Source organism: Cervus elaphus, chromosome 11 (assembly GCF_910594005.1).
Source record: "Cervus elaphus chromosome 11, mCerEla1.1, whole genome shotgun sequence".
NCBI lineage: Eukaryota > Metazoa > Chordata > Mammalia > Artiodactyla > Cervidae > Cervus > Cervus elaphus.
This window is the reverse complement of record NC_057825.1, coordinates 92,743,341-92,770,410: the sequence shown is the minus strand read 5'-3', so window position 1 is coordinate 92,770,410 and position 27,070 is coordinate 92,743,341. Positions and strand designations below refer to the sequence as shown.

General features: G+C 39.7%; 1 protein-coding gene across 3 annotated transcripts in view; it reads left to right on the top strand.

Annotated features, from left to right (window-relative positions):
* LOC122703892 (meiosis 1 associated protein) overlaps window positions 1–27,070 on the top strand; it is a 90,753-nt gene that overhangs the window by 18,856 nt on the left and 44,827 nt on the right. For all 3 annotated transcript variants that reach the window (XM_043918468.1, XM_043918467.1, XM_043918469.1), the window contains exons 3-4: window positions 13,186–13,371; window positions 14,257–14,425. In XM_043918468.1, the coding sequence (XP_043774403.1) occupies window positions 13,186–13,371; window positions 14,257–14,425 (355 nt within the window). The remainder of the gene's footprint in view (window positions 1–13,185; window positions 13,372–14,256; window positions 14,426–27,070) is intronic.

Sequence of the window (27,070 nt, the reverse complement as noted above, 5' to 3'; positions counted from 1 at the left end):
TAAGCTCAGTATAACAATGTATTAAAGGAGGAATCTGAGCTCTTTCTTCATTGCCATGTCTGCAGGGCCTAGAGCAGTACCTGGAACTCAGTTGTATTAAACAAATTATTTTTTTAATAAATGGTAAAGGGATGCATATATAAAAAATTTCAGGGAGAGGAAACTATAAGTTAAAAATACAGGAATTACATACTTTGAAACTTTTTGATGTATCTAAAACTACTCAATAATGAGAAATTTATTGAAAAAATAAACCAGGAAAATAGTAGGGAAAAAAAAGGATACTATCTTATGGTAGGGAAGGTCTTTGGAAACATGATAAAAAAGGTATGAAACCACAAAAGGAAAAATGAGAAGATTTGACCATATAAAAATTAAAATTTTCTGTTAGGGAGAATACAAATAAGGTTAAAGACAAAAAACAAACTAGGTAAGTATTTGCAGTGTATATAATCAGCATGACATTAATCTTCTTAATATGTAAAAAAAAGCACTTACAGATAAACTGGATATCTGAAACACATTCTTCTACCAGCTAACAATATACATACTAGATGAAACACAGACATCTTTTTTTAAACTTTTTATTTTGTATTGGGGTATAGCGGATTATCAATGTTGTGATAGTTTCAGGTGAACAAAGAAGGTGTACATATACATGTATCTATTCTTCCCTAAACTCCCTTCCCCTCCAGGCTGCCACACAAGGTTAGGCAGAGTTCTGTGTGCTATACAGGACGTCCTTGTTGGTTATCCATTTTAAATATAGCAGTGTGTATATGTACACCCCAAATTCCATAACTGTCCCCTCCCTGCATCCATCCCCCTGGCAACCATAAGTTCATTCTGAGTCTGTGAGTTTGCTTCTATTTTGTAAGGTCATTTGTATCATTTCTTTTTAGATTCCACACATGAGGGATGACATATATTTTTCCTTCTCTGTCTGACTTACTTTACTCAGTATGACGAATCTCTGTGCGCTGTGCTTAGTCGCTCAGTCATGTCTGACCCTGCAGCCCCATGCACTGTAGCCCACCAGGCTCCTCTGTCCTTGGGGTTCTCCAGGCAAGATTACTGGAGTGAGTTGCCATGCCCTCCTCCAGGGGATATTCCCAACTCAGGGATCGAACCCAGGTCTCATGTATTGCAGGCGGATTCTTTACCACCTGAGCTACCAGGGAAGCCCAAGAATACTGGAGAGGGTAGCCTAGCCCTTCTCCAAGGGATCTTCCTGACCCAGGAATCAAACTGGGGTCTCCTGCATTGCAGGCAGATTCTTTACCAACTGAGCTACCAGGGAAGCCCATGACAAACCTCTAGATCCATCCATATTGCTGCAAATGGCATTATTTCATTCTTTTTAATGGCCGAGTAATATTTATCCATTTATACTGATGGACATTTAGGTTGCTCCCATGTCTTGGCTATTGTAAACAGTGCTGCAATGAACACTGGGGTGCATGTATCCTTTCAGATCATGTTTTTCTCTGGATATATGCCCAGGAGTGGGATTGCTGGGTTATATGGTAGTTCTATTTTTAGTTTTTTAAGGAACCTTCATACTGTTCTCCATAGTGGCTGTACCACCTTACATTCCTACTAACAGTGTAGGAGGCTTCCCTTTTCTTCACATACCCTCCAGCATTTATTATTTGTGAATATTTTGATGATAGCCATCCTGACTGGTATGAGGTGATATCTCATAGTTTTGATTTGCATTGCTCTAATAATTAGTGACACTGAACATCTTTTCATTTGCCTCTTGGCCATCTGTATGTCTTCTTTGGAGAAATGTCTATTTAGAAAATACAAGTATCTTTTAAATGCATAGTTGAATTCATAAGAAATTAAGGGAAATCCCCAAGTACCAAAGAGGGGTCAACAGGAAACTACAGTGTTAGACAGGTATAAAAGCCTTGACTTTATTTGCTGATCTTGGGGACCAAGGGCTTTGTGTTGAAAGGGAAAAGGAGACAAGGCATTAGGCCCTTGTAAAGAAGAGTTAGAACTGCCACCCTGGCTCAAAAAGTTAAGACCATTCAAAAGGTTATTTTCTCAGTGAAAAGGCGGGCCAGAAAGAATCCACTCACTGGTCAAAGGAGATGATAAAAAAAACTTGTTAACTTATGTGAGCTCTGAGTAGAGATGAGAAAGAAATCACTGCTGAAACCTAGAAACTACATACATTCCTTTATGTCAGCTTAGGATTTGTCTTTATCTACAGGGTCTAGGAAACCATAAGTTTAAAACAATTTAAAGTGGTCTTGGGGTGATAGCACCTCAGGGCACCTGACTGAAGCAAACACAAATCCTTTCTAGACGTACATACACCATAAACTTAAGGCCTCACAGAATTCCCACACATTAAGATCAGTTTAAGATAAACTCATAACCCAAAATTACAAAATCAGTGAGAAAATAAACATTATGAGTGGGGGTCCACAGAAACAACAAAGAGGAGAATTAGAATACCATTTCAGATATTGGAAATATCAAATATATTTAAATATCTTTAGGATGTTTAAAGAAATAAGAGGGATTATTCAAAGCCATGAATAAAGAATTTAAAACTTATCAAAAAGGATCCAAAAGATTTGAAAATTACCAGGGTAACTGTACACTGAAGTAAAGGGAATAGTCAGACCTTTCAGTATCTACTGAATACTGGCTATGAACGGACACTGTTTCCAAAGGTCCTGAACATTATTGTTGCCCCCAGTCAGAGCAGGGGCTTATGGCAGTCAAGTGATCAGTGAAATTTTATATTGGGTCCGATGATCCCCAAATGCATCCTATAGCTATTTCTTCAGTTTTAGAAAGTATAACTGGAATAGACATGCCTACCAGCTGGCAGAATCCCCACATTGGTTCTCTGACCTGTGGAGTGAAGACAACTATGGTGGGAAAGACCAAGTGGAAATCTCTAGAGCTGCCTCTTCTTAGGAAAACAATAAGCGCAATACTGAATTCCTGGAGGAATTGTAGAAATTAGTGCACCATCAAGGACTTGAAAGGTGCAGTTGGTGATTTCTACCATATCCCCGTTCAACTTGGCCTGTATGGCCTGTGCAGAAGACAGATGAGTCTTGGAGAAGGAGAGTGTATTATCATAAACTTACTTAGGCGGTAGCTCCAACAGCAGTTGCTGTACTAGATGCAATTCCATTGCTGGAGCAAATTAACACATCTCTTGGTACCTGGCATACAGCTGTTGATCTGGTAAGTGCCTTTTCTCCACTCTTGTCGGTAAGGTCCTACAGGAGCAGTCTGCTTTCAGCTGCCAAGACCAGCAGTACACCTCCTTCACTACCCTACCTCATGGGTATATCAATTCTCCAGCCTTGTGTCATAATTTAGTTCACAGGAATTTTGATTGCCATTCCCTTCCACAAGTTATCACACTGGCCCATTACATTACATGCTGAGTGGACCTAGTGAACAAGAAGTAGCGCCTATTCTAACTTAATGGTAAGACATTCGTAAACCAGTATGTAGGAAAGAAATTCGACTAAAATTCAGGGGACTTCTACCTCAGTGAAATTTTTAATTGTCCATTGGTATGGGGCATGTCACAATGTCCAGTCAAAGGTGATGAATCAATTTGTTGTTTTTGGAGTAGAAGAGAGGATCTAAAGGTCAAACTGCTTTTAAAAGAGATGGTTGGCATCTTTCTACTTTTAGTTCCACCTATATTCTTACTTTAAAAACTACTTGATTTTGCTAGTTCCTAAGCCTTTTGAGAAATTGGTGGTTTAAACTGCTTTCTTCCTTGGGTTTTCCACTACTGGCTTAAGATTTAGCTCTCTTGGGACTGCTAAGTCAATTATCACTTTTCACTTGTATTACAGTTTCCAAAATTTTGTTGCAATTTTTCTCCTCTCATTCAACAAACATTCAAAGGTTACAAAAGAACATGTAGAAAAAGTCACCTTCCTACTCTTATTTTTCAGCTAACCAGTAGTTTCCTGCAGGCAATAATTATTACTACCTTACTGGGTATCTTTCCAGAGATATTTCTTTACATAAAAGAAAATATAAATGGGCTTCCCTGGTGGCTCAGACAGTAAAGAATTTGTCCAAAAGCAGGAAACCTGGGTTTGATCCCCAGGTCAGGAAGATCCCGTGGAGAAGGGAATGGCAACCCACTCCAGTATTCTTGCCTGGAGAGTTAGATGAACAGAAGAGCCTGGTAGACTACAGTTGATGAGGTTGCAAAGAGTCGGACACAACTGAGTGACTATCACTTTCACTTTTCACCTTTCTTCTTATCAAAACAGAAGAGATTATGATACTTTTTTGAATCTTGATTTTGTTACACAGTATATTTGGGTAATCATTTCATTCAATAGATAAAAAGTAATTTTTATGGCTAAATAGGATTCCATTAATGGATGGACCATAACTTTATTTAACCAATTCCCTATTAATTGACAGTAGGTTATTTCCAATCTTTTGCTATTCTGAACAATTCTAAAATGAATAATCTAAAACCATTTTTGCACATATGAAAACATATGTAAGATAAGTTTCTAAAAGCAGACTTGCTAAGTTAAAGGGTATGTAAACTGTGATACTGTCACCAAATTGCCCACTACAGCAACTGTGTTAAAATATATACCCATAAATGGTATACAAGGGTGCCTGTTTCTTTAAATCCTCAAAAACATTGTCATTTAACTTAAAAAAAATCTTTACCAATCAAATAGGTGAAAAATAATAGCATCTCAAAGTACTTTTAACTTGTATTTCTTTTATGAGTGAGACTGAACATATTCAATATTTCAAGGTCATGTGTATTTCCTTTTCTGAAAACTGTATATATTATATTTCATTTCCTATTAGATTATTGGCCATTATTTTTATTGATTTTAAGGAAACCTTTATGCAGCTATGGAAATTAACACTTTGTGATATAGAAGCAAATATTTTTCCTCATGTGGTCTTTAGATTTTACACCTAGTATTTTTTTTGGCCAAGTGTATATTTTCTATTTTTATTCAGGTGAATTTATTAATCTTTTACTTTTGGAATTTTGGGTTTCATGTTATGGTTAGAAAGGCCTTTCTTACTCTTACATTTCCCCCCAAGCTCTGCATGCTGTCAATTTATTGCCTCTCAGCTCAAAATTCATCTTTCAGTGAACCTCGGCAATGATAAACAGAATTCTACTTTAAGCCTTTCTCTTTCACAGTAATCATTATGTTAAGTTTTCTGAGTAGAGTGTCCTAGAGGGACATTGCAGGAGGAAGGTACATTTCTGATGAAACCAATGGGTTATGAAGCCACGTCGTAGTGTTCCACCCAAATGCCCAGAACTTACAGGCCCTTGGTGTTATGGACTGAATAAAATTCATGTATCGAAGCCCTAACTCCCAATGTGATGAAAGGGAAAGCTTCTGGAACATAATTAGGTTTTGATGAGGTCATGAGTGGGGCCTCCATGATGGGATTAGTGTCTTCTAACAAGAGGAACAGACACCAGGGCTCTCTCTTCATGTAAAATACATGCATTAAGGAAAGTCCATGTGAGCACATAGCAAGAAGGCTGCTGTCCGCAAGATGGAAGAGGGCTCTCACCAGAGCCTGATCAGGTTGGCACCCTGATCTTGGCCTTCCAGCTTTCTAAACCGTGAGAAAATAAATGTCTGTTGTTTAAACCAGTCAGTCACAGTTTGAGCTGAGACATGAGAAACTCCTTAGCCCCAGCCTGATCACCTGTCAGCTGCTCACTTAGCCTGGACACTGCGTGCTTCAGGCCTCTTGCCTGCGCTCATGCCTGACTCCCTTTGCTCACCTGTCATTCCCCGCAGAGGTCTGATCTGGAGGTCCTCCCAATGCTGCTGTTCTTTTCAACATGGATACTGTTTACTCCAGACCTCCTACCCACATTGGCACTCCACTCTGCATGCTTGTGCATTGGCCATTGTGCCTATACCTGAAGGGTTCCTGTTTTCCCAGTAGCCATGGACCAGCACTAGCTTGAGCAAACCAGTGAACTTCTTTGTATCCAGTGAGCTACAACCATACATTCTCCAACTGGCTCTAAACCCCAACCTTGGGAAAGGGGTCCCCTTTTCAAGTCTGTCCTTTGAGATCTCTCCCTCAGCCTGCAAGCATGCGTGCATAGTTGAATAGGTTAAACTATGTTAAAATATTCTATATAAATTTTCCTTTTTTAAATTACTGTGGTTTCTGTCTCCTGATTGAACCCAAAATGATACAATCTGTTCTAGTACTTACACATTTTCAATTTTTACATTTAAATCTTTGATCCATCTGGAATTTATATAGGTATAAGTTGTGAGTACAAATAGTTGAAAAAGACCCTGATACTGGGAAAAATTAAAGGCGGGAGGAGAAGGGGATGACAGAGGATGAGATGTTTGGATGGCATCACCGACTCAATGGGCATGAGTTTGAGTAAACTCCCGGAGTTGGTGATGGACAGGGAAGCCTGGTGTGCTGTGGCCCATGGGGTCGCAAAGAGTCAGACATGACTGAGTGACTGAACTGAACTGTGAGTATGAATCTAACTTAATTTTTCTCCGTGACTACCTAGTTTGTTGAATACTTTTTCCAACTAATGTTAAATAGCATCTTTATTATATACTAAATCCTGCCATGTATTTGGGTCTATTTCTAGACTTTAAATTATATTCTATTGCTTTGTTTTTTCAATTTCCAGTGTCACACTGTTTGAATACCTGTTTAATATTTGAGAGAAAGAATCTCTAGCTATTCTTGTTTTTTGTTTCTAATTTTAACTTTATTATCAAATATCTATTCTGCTAGAAATTTTACTGGAAATTGCATTGGATTTATAGATTCATTTAGAGATAACTGACATCTTTCTGGTCTGAGTCCTACCAAGAGCTAATGACTTTTCATTTGTTCAAGTCTTCTTTTGTGTTTCTCAGTAGCATTTCAATTCATATAAATTTTGCACATTTGTTATTATTTTCATTCATAAACATTTATTTGACCACTTTGGTTATTATGATGAGAACTTTTCTGCCATTTTAACTTCTAGTTGGTTCTGGAACAACAACCAGAATACAAAGGGTACTTTTGTTGTTGTTCCGTTGCTCAGTCATGTCTCTTTGTGACCGCATGGACTACAGCACGCCAGGCTTCCCTGTCCTTCACTGTCTCCTGGAGTTTGCTTAAACTCATGTTCATTGAGTCAGTGATGCTACCTAACCATCTCATCCTCTGCCACCCACTTCTCCTTCTGGCCTCAATCTTTCACAGCATCAGAGTCTTTTCCAATGAGTCAGTTCTTTGCATCAGGTGGAGAAAGTGTTGGAGCTTCAGTTTCAGCATCAGTCCTTCTAAATAATATTCAGAGTTGATTTTCTTTAGGATTGATTGGCTTGATCACCTTGCTATTGAGAGAGTCAATTCCTAGCATCACCTGGAATCACCAACTCAAGGGACATGAGTTTGAGTAAACTCCGGGAGTTGGTGATGGACAGGGAGATCTGGCTTGCTGCGATTCATTGGGGTCACAAAGAGTCAGACACAACTGAGTGACTGAACTGAACTGAACTGGATTGAAGTCTCCAATTTTAACAAAACTGAAGGAAGACTAAATTGAGTAGCAGCTAATAGATCATTAAAATAACTTAATTAGTATATCCATGTATAATTTTTGGCATATAACTCAGAATGAATTTGACAGTTTGTTTGAATCTGTATTTATCAGGATGAGGTTTCTCAGCACTAGAAACCTCCTAGAAAATAGGAATTGGATTAATACTGAATGTTGTGCCATTTAATCAATAATTTACTTATACACACATACCTTAACTAATGAAAAAAAGAACCCAATGTGCTCACCTTTGAGATACATTTCTAATTAAATTTTATCCTTAATGCCAATAATTATCAAAATAGATAATATATATGTTGTTTTGATCAATTTATATGAACAATAATTTAAAAATAGTTCAATCTAGATAACTCCTTACAGCCTATGGTCATAGGAAATTTTAAAATCTGATGACATATATTTTTGATGCAGAGAAATATGATAAGGTAATCAATAAAAGATTGCCAACCAGAAAGTTCTATTACATTATGATAAAACTATGGGAAATTGAAATGGAAATATGAATTCAAGGAGAAAATGAATAATATTAATTTCCGTCTGTTAAAAAAAAGCTTGCTCATGTACTTTTAAAATTGAAAAATGAGAATATAAAATTCCTATGATATTAATATTTAGATTAATAAGAGTGGTGTTATAGTGCTATTTTTAAATATAGATATTTAAATAATACTGGAAGTTATATATCCTTAACAACTACTTACACTTAGAATTTTGAAATCTAGATGTCAACATAATATATAATAGAGTATATCATTTTTCATACTCTTTTAGGGAGTACATGAAAAGAAATACTTAAAGGCTTGTTCTCATTTCTTTCTTGAGTAGGTTTCTTATCTTCCTATCTAGATTACAAGGTCTCTTTGTGTAAAAATTATATCCTATTTCTTCTGTTTTCCCCAGAGATTCATGAAGAGGCGCAAGTAAGCAAAGTAACATGCTCATGAATTTTATGTGTGTTTTGCAAATATTGCTTAATTCTGCTCTTTGATCAGGAAAGTTTCTTCATCCCAAATATAATTTCTCCCCACCCCACCCCCACCTGCTATTGATGCTTGGCATTCCTTCAAATAGTGTCACAAATTTTAATTCCACATTTATTCAAAATGTATATATTCTTAGGAGATATAATGTTGATCTAGAATCATATTAGATTAAACTACTTCCTGAGAACAAGTTTTTGTGACGGAGAGTGAGGACAGTCAGGAGATTTACATGTTGACTCCTTGACCTGACTGCAGACTAAGCCAAGCATCTTTTCTTTACTGAAGTGACCCTGAGGGGCCTATTAGGTAGGACCTTATTGGAAAAGGTCAGTTTTCATTCCAATCCCTAGGAAAGGCAATGCCAAAGAATACTCAAACTACTGCACAGTCGCACTCATCTCACATGCTAGTAAAGTAATGCTCAAAATTCTCCAAGCCAGGCTTCAGCAATACGTGAACCATGAACTTCCACATGTTCAAGCTGGTTTTAGAAAAGGCAGAGGAACCAGAAATCAAATTGCCAACATCCGCTGGATCATCGAAAAAGCAAGAGAGTTCCAGAAACATATCTATTTCTGGTTTATTGACTATGCCAAAGCCTTTGACTGTGTGGATCACAATAAACTGTGGAAAATTCTGAAAGAGATGGGCATACCAGACCACCTGACCTGCCTCTTGAGAAACCTGTATGCAGGTCAGGAAGCAACAGTTAGAACTGGACATGGAATAACAGACTGGTTCCAAATAGGAAAAGGAGTATGTCAAGGCTGTATATTGTCACCATGCTTATTTAACTTATATGCAGAATACATCATGAGAAATTCTGTGCTGGATGAAGCACTAGCTGGAATCAAGATTGCCGGGAGAAATAGCAATAACCTCAGATATGCAGATGACACCACCCTTATGGCAGAAAGTGAAGAAGAACTAAAGAGCCTCTTGATGAAAATGAAAAAGGGGAGTGAAAAACTTGACTTAAAGCTCAACATTCAGAAGACAAAGATCATGGCATCCAGTCCCATCACTTCATGGCAAATAGATGGGGAAACAGTGAAAACGGTGGCAGACTTTATTTTGGGGGGCTCCAAAATCACTCCAGATGGTGACTGCAGCCATGAAATTAAAATACGCTTTCGGTGGCTCAGACGGTAAAGCGTCTGTCTACAATGTGGGAGACCTGGGTTCGATCCCTGGGTCGGGAAGATTCCCTGGAGAAGGAAATGGCAACCCACTCCAGTACTTTTGCCTAGAAAATCCCATGGATGGAGGAGCCTGGTGCAGGGTACTGTCCATGGGGTCGCAAAGAGTCGCACACGACTGAGTGACTTCACTTTACTCCTTGGAAGAAAAGTTATGACCAACCTAGACAGCATATTAAAAAGCAGAGACATTACTTTGCCAACAAAGGTCCATCTAGTTAAGGCTATGGTTTTTCCAATAGTCATGTATGGATGTGAGAGTTGGACTATAAAGAAAGCTGAGGGTTTGTCATATATGACAAACCCACAGCAAACATTATCCTCAATGGTGAAAAATTGAAAGCATTTCCCTTAAAGTCAGGAACAAGACAAGGGTGCCCACTCTCACCACTACTATTAAACATAGTTTTGGAAGTGTTTGGCCACAGCAATCAGAGCAGAAAAAGAAATAAAAGGAATCCAGATAGGAAAAGAAGAAGTAAAACTCTCACTGTTTTCAGACGACATGATCCTCTACATAGAAAACTGTAAAGACTCTACCAGAAAATTACTAGAGCTAATCAATGAATATAGTAAAGTTGCAGGATATAAAATTAACACACAGAAATCCCTTGCATTCCTATACACTAACAATGCGAAAACAGAAAGAGAAATCAAGGAAACAATACCATTCACCATTGCAACAAAAAGAATAAAATACTTAGGAGTATATCTACCTAAAGAAATGAAAGACCTATATATAGAAAACTATAAAACACTGATGAAAGTAATCAAAGAGGACACAAATAGATGGAGAAATATACCGTGTTCATGGATTGGAAGAATCAATATTGTGAAAATGACTATACTACCCAAAGCAATCTATAGATTCAATGCAATCCCTATCAAGCTACCAACGGTATTTTTCACAGAACTAGAACAAATAATTTCACAATTTGTATGGAAATACAAAAAACCTCGAATAGCCAAAGCAATCTTGAGAAAGAAGAATGGAACTGGAGGAATCAACCTGCCTGACTTCAGACTATACTACAAAGCCACAGTCATCAAGACAGTATGGTACTGGCACAAAGACAGAAATATAGATCAATGGAACAGAATAGAAAGCCCAGAGACAAATCCACATACCTATGGACACCTTATCTTGACAAAGGAGGCAAGGATATACAATGGAAAAAAGATAACCTCTTTAACAAGTGGTGCTGGGAAAACTGGTCAACCAGTTATGAAAGAATGAAACTAGAACACTTTCTAATACTATAAACAAAAATAAACTCAAAGTGGATTAAAGGTCTAAATGTAAGACCAGAAACTATAAAACTCCTAGAGGAGAACATAGGCAAAACACTCTCCGACATAAATCACAGCAGGATCCTCTATGACCCACCTCCCAGAATATTGGAAATAAAAACAAAAATAAACAAATGGGACCTAGTTAAACTTAAAAGCTTTTGCACAACAAAGGAAACTATAAGCAAGGTGAAAAGACAGCCCTCAGAATGGGAGAAAATAATAGCAAATAAAGCAACAGACAAAGGATTAATCTCAAAAATATACAAGCAACTCCTGCAGCTCAATCCCAGAAAAATAAATGACCCAATCAAAAAATGGGCCAAAGAACTAAACAGACATTTCTCCAAAGAAGACATACAGATGGCTAACAAATACATGAAAAAATGCTCAACATCACTCATTATCAGAGAAATGCAAATCAAAACCTCAATGAGATGCCATTACACGCCAGTCAGGATGGCTGCTATCCAAAAGTCTACAAGCAATAAATGCTGGAGAGGGTGTGGAGAAAAGGGAACCCTCTTACACTGTTGGTGGGAATGCAAACTAGTACAGCCGCTATGGAGAACAGTGTGGAGATTCCTTAAAAACTGGAAGTAGAACTGCCACATGACCCAGCAATCCCACTCCTGGGCATACACACCGAGGAAACCAGATCTTTACATGCATCCCAGTGTTCATCGCAGCACTGTTTATAATTGCCAGGACATGGAAGCAACCTAGATGCCCATCAGCAGATGAATGGATAAGGAAGCTGTGGTACATATACACCATGGAATATTACTCAGCCGTTAAAAAGAATTCATTTGAATCAGTTCTAATGAGATAGATGAAACTGGAGCCCATTATACAGAGTGAAGTAAGCCAGAAAGATAAAGACCAATACAGTATACTAATGCATATATATGGAATTTAAAAAGTCGGTAATGATAACCCTACATGCAAAATAGAAAAAGAGACACAGATGTACAGAACAGACTTTTGGACTCTGTGGGAGAAGGTGAGGGTGGGATGTTCTGAGAGAATAGCATTGAAACAAGTATACTATCAAGGGTGAAACAGATCACCAGCCCAGGATGGATGCATGAGACAAGTGCTCAGGGCTGGTGCACTGGGAAGACCCAGAGGGATCGGATGGGGAGGGAGGCGGGAGGGGGGATTGGGATGGGGAACACATGTAAATCCATGGCTGATTCATGTCAATGTATGGCAGAAACCACTACAATATTGTAAAGTAATTAGCCTGCAACTAATAAAAATAAATGAAAAAATTAAAAAATAAAGCTGAGCACCGAAGAATTGATGCTTTTGAACTATGGTGTTGGAGAAGACTCTTGAGAGTCCCTTGGACTGCAAGGAGATCCAACCAGTCCATCCTAAAGGAAATCAGTCCTGAATATTCATTGGAAGGACTGATGTTGAAGCTGAAACTCCAGTACTTTGGCCACCTGATCCGAAGAGCTGACTCATTTGAAAAGACCCTGATACTGGGAAAGATTAAAGGTGGGAGGAGAAGGGGACAACAGAGGATGAGATGGTTGGATGGCATCACCGACCTAATGGACATGAGTTTGAGTAAACTCCAGGAGTTGGTGGTGAACAGGGAGGCCTGGTGTGCTGCAGTCCATGGGGTTGCAAAGAGTCAGACACAACTGAGTGACTTACCAGTTTTAAATGATCAACCACATCAAAATCCTCATTTCTGGTAAAATACCACTCTTGAATAGAATGCCTCCCAGTTCCTAGTCTGACTGAGAATTTAAGAGTGACACTGCTAGGCCTCCAATTTGCAATAAAACTGAGCAATCACAACTGTATCTTCCTTTGGGTGAGTGAATGAGTTAAAACACATTTCCTGTTTCTAGTAACTCCATATAATCAATGCCTTTTGGCTGCAAATTTTCCTTCCTTTGGTCTAGGGAAGGTTTTAGTGCAGTGCCTAGAATGGAATATGCATTCCATAGGTCTTGGTCAAATAAATGGATTTTCAGGAAGGGAAAAATACTCTTAAGGAATAATTGATGATAAATTAGACTGCCAATTAATCTGTAACCTGGTTCACTAAATATTTGCACCCTTGATTCATTTTTCTCTGCAGCAAGTGAAAGGGAACTTTGCTAGGCTGAAGGCCTGCATCTCAGAACTCCGCATGCTGCAAAGAGAAGGTTGTTTCAGACCACAAGGCATTTCTCTGCAGCTGGCAATAGAGGATGGTCTCCAGCAGTTCAAACAGTACAGCCGACACGTGAGCACAGGTGCAGCTCTGACCTACAGTTCCCTGGAGGTGAGAGATGCTGGCCTTAGGACACTAAGCCTTCTTCCCATTTACGTCCATCTAAATCCTTCATTATTTGCCATCCTTCTCTTGTTCTCTGTTTCATTCACATTGAAGGTCATGATTAGGTACTCCATTGGGTGTGTGAGTGAGTTAAAATACATTCAGTCTCTATAACATCAATCATCAAACAAATGAGTTTAAAAATAATTATCCTTCATCCACATGCTTATTCACCAATCAAAATGTCTAAGTACAAAAGAAAATTGCATATATTTAATACTTGCCTTCCAGAGTGTAATGTTCAGCCTGGATTCAGATTGAGCAAGGAGAGACATCCAATGGAAGTACCACTGAGAAAAGAGCATATAAGCGCTCTGATATTTAGTACACATCTAACAAGTGGAATTTAAGGATTCTGTTTCCTTTGTTTCTTCATGAAATCAAAGCACTTTGAGCAAGAGGGATACTGCCTGTGATTCAAGGAATCTTAAAAGTTGAAACACAGTGGGGGACTTCCCTGACAGTCCAGTTGTTGAGACTCCATGCTCCCAATGCAGGTGGTGTGGATTCAGTCTCTGGCTGGGGAATTAATATCCTACATGCTATGGCATGGCCCAAAAAAAAAAAACTGAAACAAGGATGGCTTCTCACTAATCACTTTCTGGGATAGATTCAGTTTGTTTGGAAGGGTGCTGTGATGATCTATCCCACCAGAGTTCTCCCACCAGAATCTGTCAAATAAAACTTGATTTGCAAGTTATAATTAAATCCTCTTCTTTGCCCTAGATACTACCAATTTCTTCAATGTTTATCCTCTAGATCTAACCTGTTACATTCTTCACTCTGTACATCAGCAAAAGTAGGCACAATGACTCTTTGATTTATTTCCAGATTACCGTTCTGACTTCACAGCCTGGAAAAGAGGTGGTCAAACAGTTGGAGGAAGGATTGAAAGATACAGACCTAGTCAGGATCAGGAAGCTTCAGGTGGTTGAGATCACAAAGGGAGCCCTAGAATGTATGAACTTAGCATCCCCTGTTGAAGAGCCCAGCAATGAGGGTAAGGATTAAATGAAAAGGTTAAAAGAATGGTAAGAATTTTAATGAGTAGTCTTTTACACCTGAGGAAGATTATGTTCCATCGTATTTTTATAGTCTTAAATGAAATAAAGCCAACAGATTTCACTGTGGTCCAGAAAAGTGTTTCTAGGTGGTAGAGTTTAATTTTTTAATCTTATTTTTAATTTTAGAAGCAATATATATTAATGTAAAATCTGAAAGATTATAGGTAAAGAAAGTAAAAATTCCTTCCTTCTCAAGAGATTGGGGTATCCTTTGTAATGTTCTAATAAATAGATAGATAGATAGAAATACTTTATATTTTAATGGGATTATGACATACATAATATTCTGTAACCCTCTTTGTGTGTTATACAGCTGTCTATGTTAGTATCTGTAGACATGCTTAATTTTTTACTGGACACATGATGTTTTTTACTTTCTGGTTGGACAATAGTTTGTTTAGTTGCTTATTCATGAATAATCTGGTTTATTACATTTTGCTGTATGAAGAGATTTACATGCAGGCTGGCTTCGTTGGGCCTATGACCAGTACAGTCATACGAGGCCCTGCATTCAAAAAGGCCCTGTGCTTAGAATTTAATGCTTTTGGGTAACTGTCTTAAAATTATTGATAATTTTATTTTTGAATTTGTGCTTTGTAAGTGAAGTTTGACAGAACAATGGAACATGTGCCAGGGGATTATATTCTCGGTTCATATGTGTCCTGCCTACCTCCTGCCTCCCCAGAACGGGTTCTCAATCACTAGCTTTCCAGTCCTGATGGTCCTAGACTGCCTACCCCTACCAGTCACTGCTGGCACCAGATCCTACACTTCTCAGAAGAGAAAATATTTAAACTGAGTTTTAAAATACAAGTAGGAATTAACCAAGCAGAGGGAGAGGAAAGAGAAACTCAAAAAGGAGAACAGGGGCATGAGAAAGCAAGATAAATCATCTTTCAGAGATAAACCCATGCTTCCATGTCAGGAGCCTATCGGACAGAGGCAGGAGTAAGGCTCTAGAGGTAGGCAAAGGTTAGATGAAGAAAGGTCATATATGCCATGTACCCACTCTGAGACATTTGGATTTAACGCTGAAGCATTGGAAATTTATGAAAAGATCTTTGTCAGAAAGTCAAATAGAGATTCTCAAATTATGGAATTTAAGATTTTTAACTGATTTTAATTTATCCAAAACTCAAGTTAAATTCACCCTCCAGCAGTTCTTTCTAGTTATATTAGCTTTCTCCAAGGTTATACACACCTGGACGTGCTCACTGTTCTGATACTGTTGATCTCTTCCTGGTACCACAAAAATAACCTCACTCTTCACTTCACACCCTAATTGGGTCAGGGAGTTGGTAGCTAAGGGTGTGTTTCCCATTGAATTCTGGCCCATGTGGGTCCTTCCAGCATCATGGACCTCTGACATTGTGCCAGTTGGGGAAGGAGGGTAACCAGCCTTGCTGTGTGGTATATGATATCTTACCTACTATACACACTCTGCTTTTCTCAAGCCAGTCTCCTCACTGACTATCCTATTTATATCCTTCCACTTGTAGTAATCTTAGCCTCTGAATTTCCTCTTCTTTCCTCTGAATTCCTCCCCCTATCCTCTTCCAGCCAAATCCTCTTCATCCTTTAAGGCCTAATTCTTGCCTGGAGAATCCCAGGGATGGGGGAGCCTGGTGGGCTGCCGTCCATGGGGTCGCACAGAGTCAGACACGACTGAAGCCACTTAGCAGCAGCAGCAGGTTCATGACTACTATACTGATTTTCCTCTTCTTAGAACAACCACATAGCTTGTGGTCTGCACAATACAAGTTAGCACTTAATTATATACCATATAGAATTATTTACCATTGCTTTATTGTGCTTCCCTAGTAGCTCAGCTGATAAAGATTGTGCCTGTATGCAGGAGGCCCCAGTTCGATTCCTGGGTCAGGAAGACCACCTGGAGAAGGGATAGGCTACCCACTCCAGTATCCTTGGGCTTCCCTAGTGGCTCAGCTGGTAAAGAATCCATCTGCAATGCGGGAGACCTGGGTTCAATCCCTGTGTTGGGAAGATCCCCTGGAGAAGGGAAAGGCTACCCACTCCAGTATTCTGGCCTGGAGAATTCCGGGGACTGTATAGTCCATGGGGTCGCAAAGAGTCGAACACGACTGAGTGACTTTCGCTTTCTTTCTTTCTATTGTGTGATAGTTTTGTCTTCTCACCTGAACTGTAAACTATTTGATTTTTTTATCTGCATTAAATCTTAAGCTTTAAGCCTTGGCATTACAAATTTATTTTACTTATTTATGTGCCCCACTCTGTAAGTATCTCCTAGATTAGCAGTAAATATTTGTTAAAGGAACTGATGGCTGTGATACCTGTGGAGTCTGTTCTTGCTCTGCCCATCATCCCCTGCATCCCCTTTCTCTAGTAACACCTCTACTTTCCTAGTCACAGAGTGGACCATAACCCAGGTAAGGCAATCCTAGTTCTCCAGGCCAATAATCTAAGAGTCCCTCCCAGTGGCTTCTCAGACTGAATCTGTGAGAGAGAAGCTCCTTTTATTTCTCTTTGGCTATGAACAGATCAGATATGGACTATGTCCTTTTCTCCCTTCAGTGACTAGAGAAAGGAGATACAGATATCTCCAATCTTATACAAACTCTTCTAGAAATTAAAAAATAAAGAAAAAAAATGTCCTCCCCCTAGTCATGATAGAAAGCCAAACAAGAACAATGGCAGCTGGATGGGAGGGGAGTTTGGGGGAGAATGGATACTGTTTCTGTATGGCTGAGTTCCTTAGTTGTTCACCTGAAACTCACAACATTGTTGATTGACTATACCCCAATCCAAAATAAGAAGTTAAAAAAAAAAAGAAAATTGCAAGTCAGTCCACTCATGAAAATAGGTAAAACCATCTTAAATAACCTAATCATATCTAAAAAGAGAATACAGAGCTGATCAAGTTGAATTTATCCCTGTAATGCAAGGTGATTTTGCATTAGAAATACATAAATATAAATTTAACCAAGGAGGAAAAAATTTATACTCTGAAAACTATAAGACATTAATGAAGGAGATTAATGATGATACATATAAATGGAAAGATATCCTGTGTTCATGGACTAGAAGTACTAATGTTGTTAAACTATCCATACTGCCCAAAGTGATCTATACATTTAATGTAATCAGTATCAAAATACCCATGACATTTTTCACAGAACTAGAAAAAATAATCTTAAAACGTGTATGGAACCACAAAAGACACCAAATAGCCAAAGCAATCTTGAGAAAAAAGAAGAAAACTAGAGGCATCACACTCCCTTATATCAGACTATACTACAAAGCTATAGTAATCAAAAAAGTATGGTTCTGGCACAAAAACAGACACATAGATCAATGGAACAGAATAGAGAGCCCAGAAATAAACCTATGTACTTATGGTCAGTTAATCTATAGCAAAGAAGGAAAAATACATGTTGGAGAAAAGACAGTATCTTCAATAACTGGTATTGGAAAAACAGCACAGCTATGCATAAAAGAATTAAATTAGAACATCTTCTAACACCATGTACAAAAATAAACTCAAAATGAATTAAAAACCTAAATATAAAACTGGAAGCCATAAAACTCCTAGAAGAAAATATAGGTAAAACAATTTGACATAAATATTTTTTTAGATCTATCTCTTAAAGCAATGGAAACAAAAGCAAAAATAAATAAATGGGATCTACTTAAACTTAAGAGCTTTTGCACAGTGAGAGAAACCATCAACAAGATGAAAAGACAACCTACTAAATGGGAGGAGATATTTACAAATGGTGTCATTTGATAAGGGGCTGATATCCAAAATATATAAAGTGCTCATACAACTGAATATCAAAAAAAAAAAAAAAACAATTAAAAATGGGCAGAAGACCTGAATAGACATTTTTTCCAAAGAAGACATATAGATGGTCAACAGGCACATAAAAGGATGCTCAGCATCACTGATTATCAGGAAATGCAAATCAAAACCACAATGAGCTATCACCTCACACCTATCAGAATAGCTATCATCATAAGATAAGAAATAATACTGGCAAGGATATGAAGAAAGGGAACTCTAGTACACTGTTGGTGGGAATGTCAATTGATGTAGCTACTATGGAAAACAGTATGGGAGTTCCTCAAAAAATTACAAATAAAACCAACACAAGAGAATGTAGAGTTGGCAGTGCCTGACAGCGCGTCTGACGCGAAGCTGGATGGGGTAGAGAGTAGGGGATGGTAATGAGGGGTGGTGGGAGAAGGAGGCGGCATCGGTGAATCACTTATAAATGACTCCAAAGCAGGACCTGGAGGATAATGGTCATTCATGATGAAGAAGGAAAGGCCTGAGACATGGAATCAGTGATTGCAACCCTTCAGTGTGGTTCAGCGGGCCTGAGAAAGAGGAATGTCTGCCACCTGTGCTTCATTCAGCTGCAGCCACTCCAACCGCTCCCTGTGGTGAACCCAGAGGAAACCCTGAGAATGCAGGGTGACAGGCCCCGGTTAGCTAAGGTGACCTGAAACCAGAGGGTTATACATTCTGAAAAGACAGCTCAAAGGACTGTCTCCAACCCGAACAGAAAGACCCTTATCAGATGACACAGATTTACATCACAATTAAGATGATGTGCAGAGAAAACCCAGGCCCCCAAAGAGATTACAGCCACTCCTCCAAACAGATCCAGCGGAAATAACCACAAAAGTCACCCTGGGGCCCCTTAATAGAACAGGGCGAGAGCTCCATGACCCCAACTAGGTAGGGTCTACGAGTCCTGTGTCAGCATTAAAGAAGTTACAGAAGACTGACCATCTGTCCCTCATTACCCCAATAAAGATTTCTTGGGGTTCACATCTCAAGGAAAATTTGAAGTAGGAGATAGATGGGTCCCTGGGCTGAACAGCTGGTGATTTTCAAATGGAGCAGAACTGGAGTTTGTCTTCAGCCAGACAAGAATGACACGTGCTTCCCTTCCTCCATTGATATGGAGTGAATAAACTGATGGGGGAATTTGTCGCAGTGAAAAGGAAAAACGAGGAATGAGTTTTTCTTTTTCACTTCTCTGAGAGTAAAGAAGATAAAGAGAACAGTAAGCAGGCCTGAACATTCCTAGTTTTATTTTACTTTGTCTGCTCCTAATTCTGCATGTCTGTAACTGTTTGCTTTTCTGCCCCCTAACTCTGCAGAGCTACACTTCACTTGACTCTATGCTAAATACATCCCTATCTGATGTTTACCTTTACAACAGCCTTCCCCTTGTAGTTACAAAGAAGGCCTCAGAGCCACCAAACTGCCAGATGCAGTTACCGGGTTACTGACACCAGTTCATGACTGTCTTTGAAACAATGCAAGAGGATGAAATCAAGATCCTATCACCTTTGTTCCCTCATCACCTACTGCTGACTGCGAGCACTTACCTTAGGGGCACAGTTCTTGAGGCAGGAGCATACTGTGTTCCCATCTCCACCAGCTGAGAATAAAAGCCATCATTCTAGTTCTTTCAAAAAAAAAAAAACTAACACAACATTGTAAAGTAACTGTACCTTAATAAAAGATTAAAAATAGAATTACCGTATGATCCAGCTGTTCCACTCCTAGGTATATATCTGAAGAACTCAAAAACACTAATTTGAAAAGATGTATGCACCCCAATCTTCATAGCAACATTATTTTCAAAAGTTGCTTAAGGAAGCAATTTGTGTCCATCACCAAATGAATGGATAAAGGAGATGTGGTATGTATATACAATGGAATATTACTCAGCCACAAGAATGATTGAAATTTTGCATTTGCACAACATGGATGGACCTAGAAGATATTATGCTTAGTGAGGTAAGTCAGACAAAGACAAATACTGTACCTTAGCACTTATATGTGAAATCTAAAAAAATAAATGAGTGAATATAATAAAACAGAAACAGACTTATACAGAGAACAAATTAGTGGTTACCAGTGGGAAGAGGGCTTAAGGGGGAAGGAAGATAGGGGAAAAGGATTAAGAGGTACAAACTACCATTATAAAAGTACAAGGATATAATGTCCAGCACAGGGAAAAAGCCAATATTTTTATAATGACTTTAAATAGAATATAATGTAGAAAAATATTGAATTACTATGTTGTAAACCTGAAACGAATATAACATTGTAAGTCAATTATGTGTGTGCTTGTGCACTCAGCCGTATCCAACTCTTTGTGACCCCAAGGACTATAGCTCATCAGGCTCCTCTGTCCATGAAATTTTCCAAGCAAGAATATGAAGTGGGTTGCCATTTCCTACTCCAGGGGATCTTCCCGACCCAGAGATCAAACCCACATTTCTTGTGTCTCCTGCATTAGCAGGCGAATTCTTTACCACTGATGCCACCTGGGAAACTATACTTCAATAAAAAAGGAAAAAAGGTATAAATATAATTTACCACATCAACAAATAAAGGTAAAAATTTTGTTATCTTAATAGACACGGAAAAAAACATATGATACAATAAACATCCATTCATCATTTAAGGAATAAATCTTAGTAAACCAGGGGTAGAAAATAACTTCTGTAACTTGGCAATAATGTTTCCATCAAAAATCTACAATACAGTCCTTACTGGTGAAATGTTAGAAGGATTACCTTCATGCCTCTGCATGAAGCACCCTATGAACAGGTGAAACTAGACTAAACACAGAGGAAAAGGAAAAAAAAAAAAAAAAGTGGCTGAGATGGCAGAGTAGAAAGACTCTGAGCTCACCTACTCTTGCAAGCACAACAAAATCACAACTATCTGTAGTATAGCCATCAATGAAAAAGACCAGAACCTACCAGAAAAGGTCTTCTACAATTAAAGACATTAAGAAGAGACCACGATCAGATGGGTAGGAGGGACAGACTTGTTATGTAATCAAGTCTCATACACACTGGGTGGGCAACGCACAAAATAGAGAATAATTATATTGTAGAGGTTCTTCCACAGGAGTGAGAGTTCTAAGCCCCATATCAGACTCCCCGGCCTGGGCTGCACCAGAAATAAAAGCCACAGAGCACCTGGTTTTGCAGGTTCAGATCAGTTCAGTTCAGTCACTCAGTTGTGGCTAACTCTTTGCGACCACATGGACTACAGCACGCCAGGCTTCCCTGTCCATCACCAACCCCCAGAGCTTGCTCAAACTCATGTCCATACAGTCAGTGATGCCATCCAACCATCTCATCCTCTGTTGTTCCTGTCTCCTCCTGCCTTCAGTCTTTCCCAGCATTAGGATATTTTCTAATGAGTCAGTTCTTCAAATCAGGTGGCTGAAGTATTGGAACTTCAGCTTCAGCTTCAGCGTCAGTCCTTCCAAAGAATATTCAGGACTGATTTCCTTTAGGATTGACTAGTTTGATCTCCTTGTAGTCCAAGGGACTCTCAAGAGCCTTCACCAACACCACAATTCAAAAGCATCAATTCTTCAGCACTCAGCTTTCTTTATGGTCCAACTCACATCCATACATGACTACTGGAAAAACCATAGCTTTGACTAGACAGACCTTGGTTGGCAAAGTAGTGTCTCTGCTTTTTAATATGCTGTCTAGGTTTGTCATAGCTTTTCTTTCAAAGAGCAAGTGTCTTTTAATTTCATGGCAGCAGTCACCATCTGCAGTGATTTTGGAGCCCAAGAAAATAAAGTCTCTCACTGTTTCCATTGTTTCCCCATGTATTTGTCATGAAGTGATGGGACTGGATGCCATGATCTTCGTTTTTTGAATGTTGAGTTTTAAGCCAACTTTTTCACTCTTCTCTTTCACTTTCATCAAGAGGCTGTTTAGTTCCTCTGGCTTTGCAGGTTAGCAGGGCTTAATTTCAGGAATCCCAAGGACTGAGGGAAATAGAGACTTCATTCTTAAAGGACACACACAAAATCTCACACACACCTAGATCCAAGGCAAAAATAGTAATTTGATAAAAGCCTGGGCTAGACCTAGCTGCCAGTCTTGGAGAGTCTCCCAGAGAGATGGGGGGTGACTGCCACTCACCTTGGGGACACAGACACTGGCAGCAGCCATATTTAGGAGCTTTCTACTGGTCCAGGCAGGCACCATGGTGGGGTCTTCCTCCTAGCTCATTTGCACCAAGACCTGGCCCCACCCAACAACTTGGCACCAATTCTGCTACATCTCAGACCAAACAACTAACTGAGCGGGGACATAGCCTCACCAGTCAGCAGACAGGCTGCCTAAAGATTTCCTGAGCCCATAGCTGCCTCTAGATATGCCTCTAGACACAACCCTGTCCACCAGAGGGCCAAGACCCAGCTCAGCTCACCAGTGAGCAGGCACCCACCCTATCCTCCGGGAAGCTTGCAGTAGCCTCTAGACCAGCCTCACCCACAGAGGCCAGACACTGAAGGCGGGAACACCACAGTTCTGCAGACTGCAGACCCAGCCCACCCACAGCAGGCCAGACCTTACCCTAGGATCATCTGGGCCCTGGCCCTGCCTACTAGCGGGCCAGCACAAGCTTTTGGACACTCTAGACCCCATACCCAACAGTATTAGAAATGCCCCCCTGCTCTGATCCCAGCAATCTGATACCAACTCTGGGATGCCTGGGCTCAGCAACTAGACTCCAGGACACAGCTCTGCCTTTCAATAGTCCAGCACTAACCCAGACCTGGCTTCATCTACCAGTGTGCAAGCAACATCCCTGGAGTCTTCTGGACCCTGACTCTACCCACGAGAGAGCCAGCATGAGCCCAGGGCCCCCGGGGATTCTGCAGTTAGCCACCTTGTGACCAGGCTCTGCTAACCAGCACCTAGCAGCATCCACACAAGGCAAGGCCTGGCAGCCAACCTGGCTCGGGGCTCACTTAGCTTACCAGGATGCTCACAGAGTCACCACCACAACAGAGGACCCCTCACGGAGGGAGCCCCTCGAGCATATGACTTGGGTAACAAGAGGGATGTGCACTGAGGGGATGCATAGACCATCTCCAACAGAAGGCCACTTCTCCAGGGTCAAGAAAAGTAACCTACTACATACATAGAAGTACAAATAACAGCTTAAATAAAATGAGGCAATGGAGGAATATGTTCCAGCCAAAGGAACACAATAAAATCCCAGAAGAACTAAGTGAAGTAAAGATAGGCAATCTACCCAAGAGAGTTCAGAGTTTTTTGTGTCTTTTTAATACAATCAAAGAGAAGAATGGATGTACAGAGAGAGAAGTTGGAAGTTTTTAATGGAGAGTTAGAAAATATAAAGAACAACCAAACAGATGAAGAATACAATAACTGAAGTGAAAAATACACTAGGAGGAATCAATAGTAGACTGAATGTTTCAGAGGAATGAATCGGTAATCTGGAAGACAGGGTAGTGGACATCACTGCCTCTGAACAGAAAAAAGATTGAAAAGAAAGTCTGAAAGCTTGAAAAGTATAGTTTGAAGGACCTCTGGAATAATATCAGGCACACTAATATTTGCACTATAGCGGTCCCAGAAGGAGAAGAGAGAGAAAAGGGCTGAAAATATATTTCAAAACATAATAGCTGAAAACTTCCCTAACCTGGGAAAGGAAAGAGTCACCCAAAGTCCAGAAAGTAGAGAGTCCCATACAGGATTAGCCCATAGAGGAACACACCAAGACACATTGTAATTAAAATGACAAAAAGTAAAAATAGAGAACATTAAAAAGGACTAAGGGGAAAGCAACAAATAACATACAAAGAAACTTCCATATGGCTATCAGCTGATTTTTCAGCAGAAACTCTTCAGGCTAGAACCGGGTGGCACAATATATTTAAAGTGATGAAAAGGAAAAAACTATAACCAAGAATACTCTACCCAGAAAGATTGCCTTCAAAAATCAGGAATAAGACATGGAGGCCCCATTACTGCTTTGATTCGGCATAGTTAATCATAGTGGTTTCCCAGATGGTGCTAATGGTAAAGAACCCGCCTGCCAGTGCACGAGATGTAGGAGACGTGTTCAATCCCTGAGCAGGGAAGATCCCCTGAAGAAGTGTATGGCAACCCATTCCAGGATTCCCGCCTGGAGAATCCCATGGACAGAGGAGCCTGGCAGGCTACATTGCATAGTTGGACACAACTGAAGCGACATTGCACACATGCATGCAGTTGTCACAGGCTAGTAAAATAAGAAAAATACTTAAAAAATGTGAAGATTGGAAAGAAAGAAACAAAACTATTTTTGTCTGAAACATACTTAATTAGCTACATTAATGACCAAAAGATTCTATGGAAAAATTAGTAAGAGTGTAACAAGGTGGTTGGACATACCCATGGACTATAGCTCACCAAGCTCCCTGGGGATTCTCCAGGCAAAAATACTGGAGTGGGTTGCCATGCCCTCCTCCAGGGGATCTTCCCAACCCAAGGATTGAATCCAAGCCTTTCGCACTGCAGGCGGTTCTTCACCGTCTAGCCAGTGAGGAAGCCCAGATATAAGACAAACATACAAAGTCAATAGCATTTCTATAATTAGAAACAAACTCTTGGAAACTTCCATTTTTAAAGAAATGCCTTTGACGATAATAAAAGAGTAAAGTATTTAGAAATAAAGTTTAACAAAAGATGCATAGAATAGTTATTGGGAAAAGTTGAAAGCTTTACTGATGGAACCTTAAAGAATATATAACTAAGTGAACCATGTTAATGGATAGAAACATTCAATATTATAAGGATTCAGTTCTCCCCAAATTGATCTATCAATGCAATTCCAATCAAAATGCTATCAGAATTATTTTGATGAACTTACAACCTAATCCTAATATATATATTAAAAGGTGATGGAATTCCAGTTGAGCTATTTCAAATCCTAAAAGATGATGCTGTGAAAGTGCTGCACTCAATATGCCAGCAAATTTGAAAAACTCAGCAGTGGCCACGGGACTTGAAAAAGTCAGTTTTCATTCCGATCCCAAAGAAAGGCAATGCCAAAGAATACTCAAACTACCACACAATTGCACTAATCTCACATGCTAGTAACCTACTCCAGTGTTCTTGCCTGGAGAATCCCAGGGACGGCGGAGCCTGGTGGGCTGACGTATATGGGGTCGCACAGTCGAACACGAAGTGACTTAGCAGCAGCAGCACATGCTAGTAAAGTAATGCTCAAAATTCTCCAAGCCAGGCTTCAGCAATACGTGAACCATGAACTTCCACATGTTCAAGCTGGTTTTAGAAAAGGCAGAGGAACCAGAGATCGAATTGCCAACATCTGCTGGATCATCAAAAAAGCAAGAGAGTTCCAGAAAAATAAGTATTTCTGCTTTATTGACTATGCCAAAGCCTTTGACTGTGTGGATCACAATAAACTGTGGAAAATTCTGAAAGAGATGGGAGTACTAGACCTCCCGACCTGCCTCTTGAGAAACCTGTGTGCAGGTCAGGAAGCAACAGTTAGAACTGGACATGGAACAACAGACTGGTTCCAAGTAGGAAAAGAAGTACATCAAGGCTGTATATTGTCACCCTGCTTATTTAACTTATATGCAGAGTACATCATGGGAAACGCTGGGCTGGAGGAAGCACAAGCTGGAATCAAGATTGCCAGGAGAAACAGCAATAACCTCAGATGTGCAGATGACACCACCCTTATGGCAGAAAGTGAAGAAGAACTAAAGAGCCTCTTGATGGAAATGAAAGAGGAGAGTGAAAAAGTTGGCTTTAAAGCTCAACATTCAGAAAACTAAGATCATGGCATCTGGTCCCATCACTTCATGGCAAATAGATGGGGAAACAGTGGAAACAGTGGCTGATTTTACTTTTCTGGGTTCCAGAATCACTGCAGATGGTGATTGAAGCCATGAAATTAAAAGACGCTTACTGCTTGGAAGGAAAGTTATGACCAACCTAGACAGCATATTAAAAAGCAGAGACATTACTTTGTCAACAAAGGTCCGTCTAGTCAAGGCTATGGCTTTTCCAGTAGTCATGTATGGATGTAAGAGTTGGACTATAAAGAAAGCTGAGCACTGAAGAATTGATTCTTTTGAACTGTGGTGTTGGTGAAGACTCTGGAGAGTCCCCTGGACTGCAAGGAGATCCAACCAGTCCATCCTAAAGGAGGTCAGTCCTGGGTGTTTGTTGGAAGAACTGATGTTGAAGCTGAAACTCCAATACTTTGACCACCTGATGTGAAGAGCTGACTCATTTGAAAAGACCCTGATGCTGGGAAAGATTGAGGGCAGGAGGAGAAGGGGACAACAGAGGATGAGATGGTTGGATGGCATCACCGACTCAATGGACATGAGTTTGGGTAGACTCTGGGAATTGGTGATGGACAGGGAGGCCTGGTATGCTGTGGTTCATAGGGTTGCAAAGAGTCAGACACGACTGACCAGCTGAACTGAACTGAAGATATGTATTAAAGCTAAAGGTTTCCCTTGCCTGATATTAAGATGATTATTAATATAAGGCTATTCTAATTAAGATAGTGTTTGTTGTATTTCTACAGGGAAAGACAAATGTCCAGTTTGGAACAGATGAGAGAACCCAGAAACAGACAGCCACATCATATGAAAACTTGATATGTGGCTAAGTTGACATGACAAAGCAATGGGAAGAAATGGATCTAGTCATTAAGTCATACTGGAACTATAAGCGTTCCATATGGGAAAAAATGAAATGTG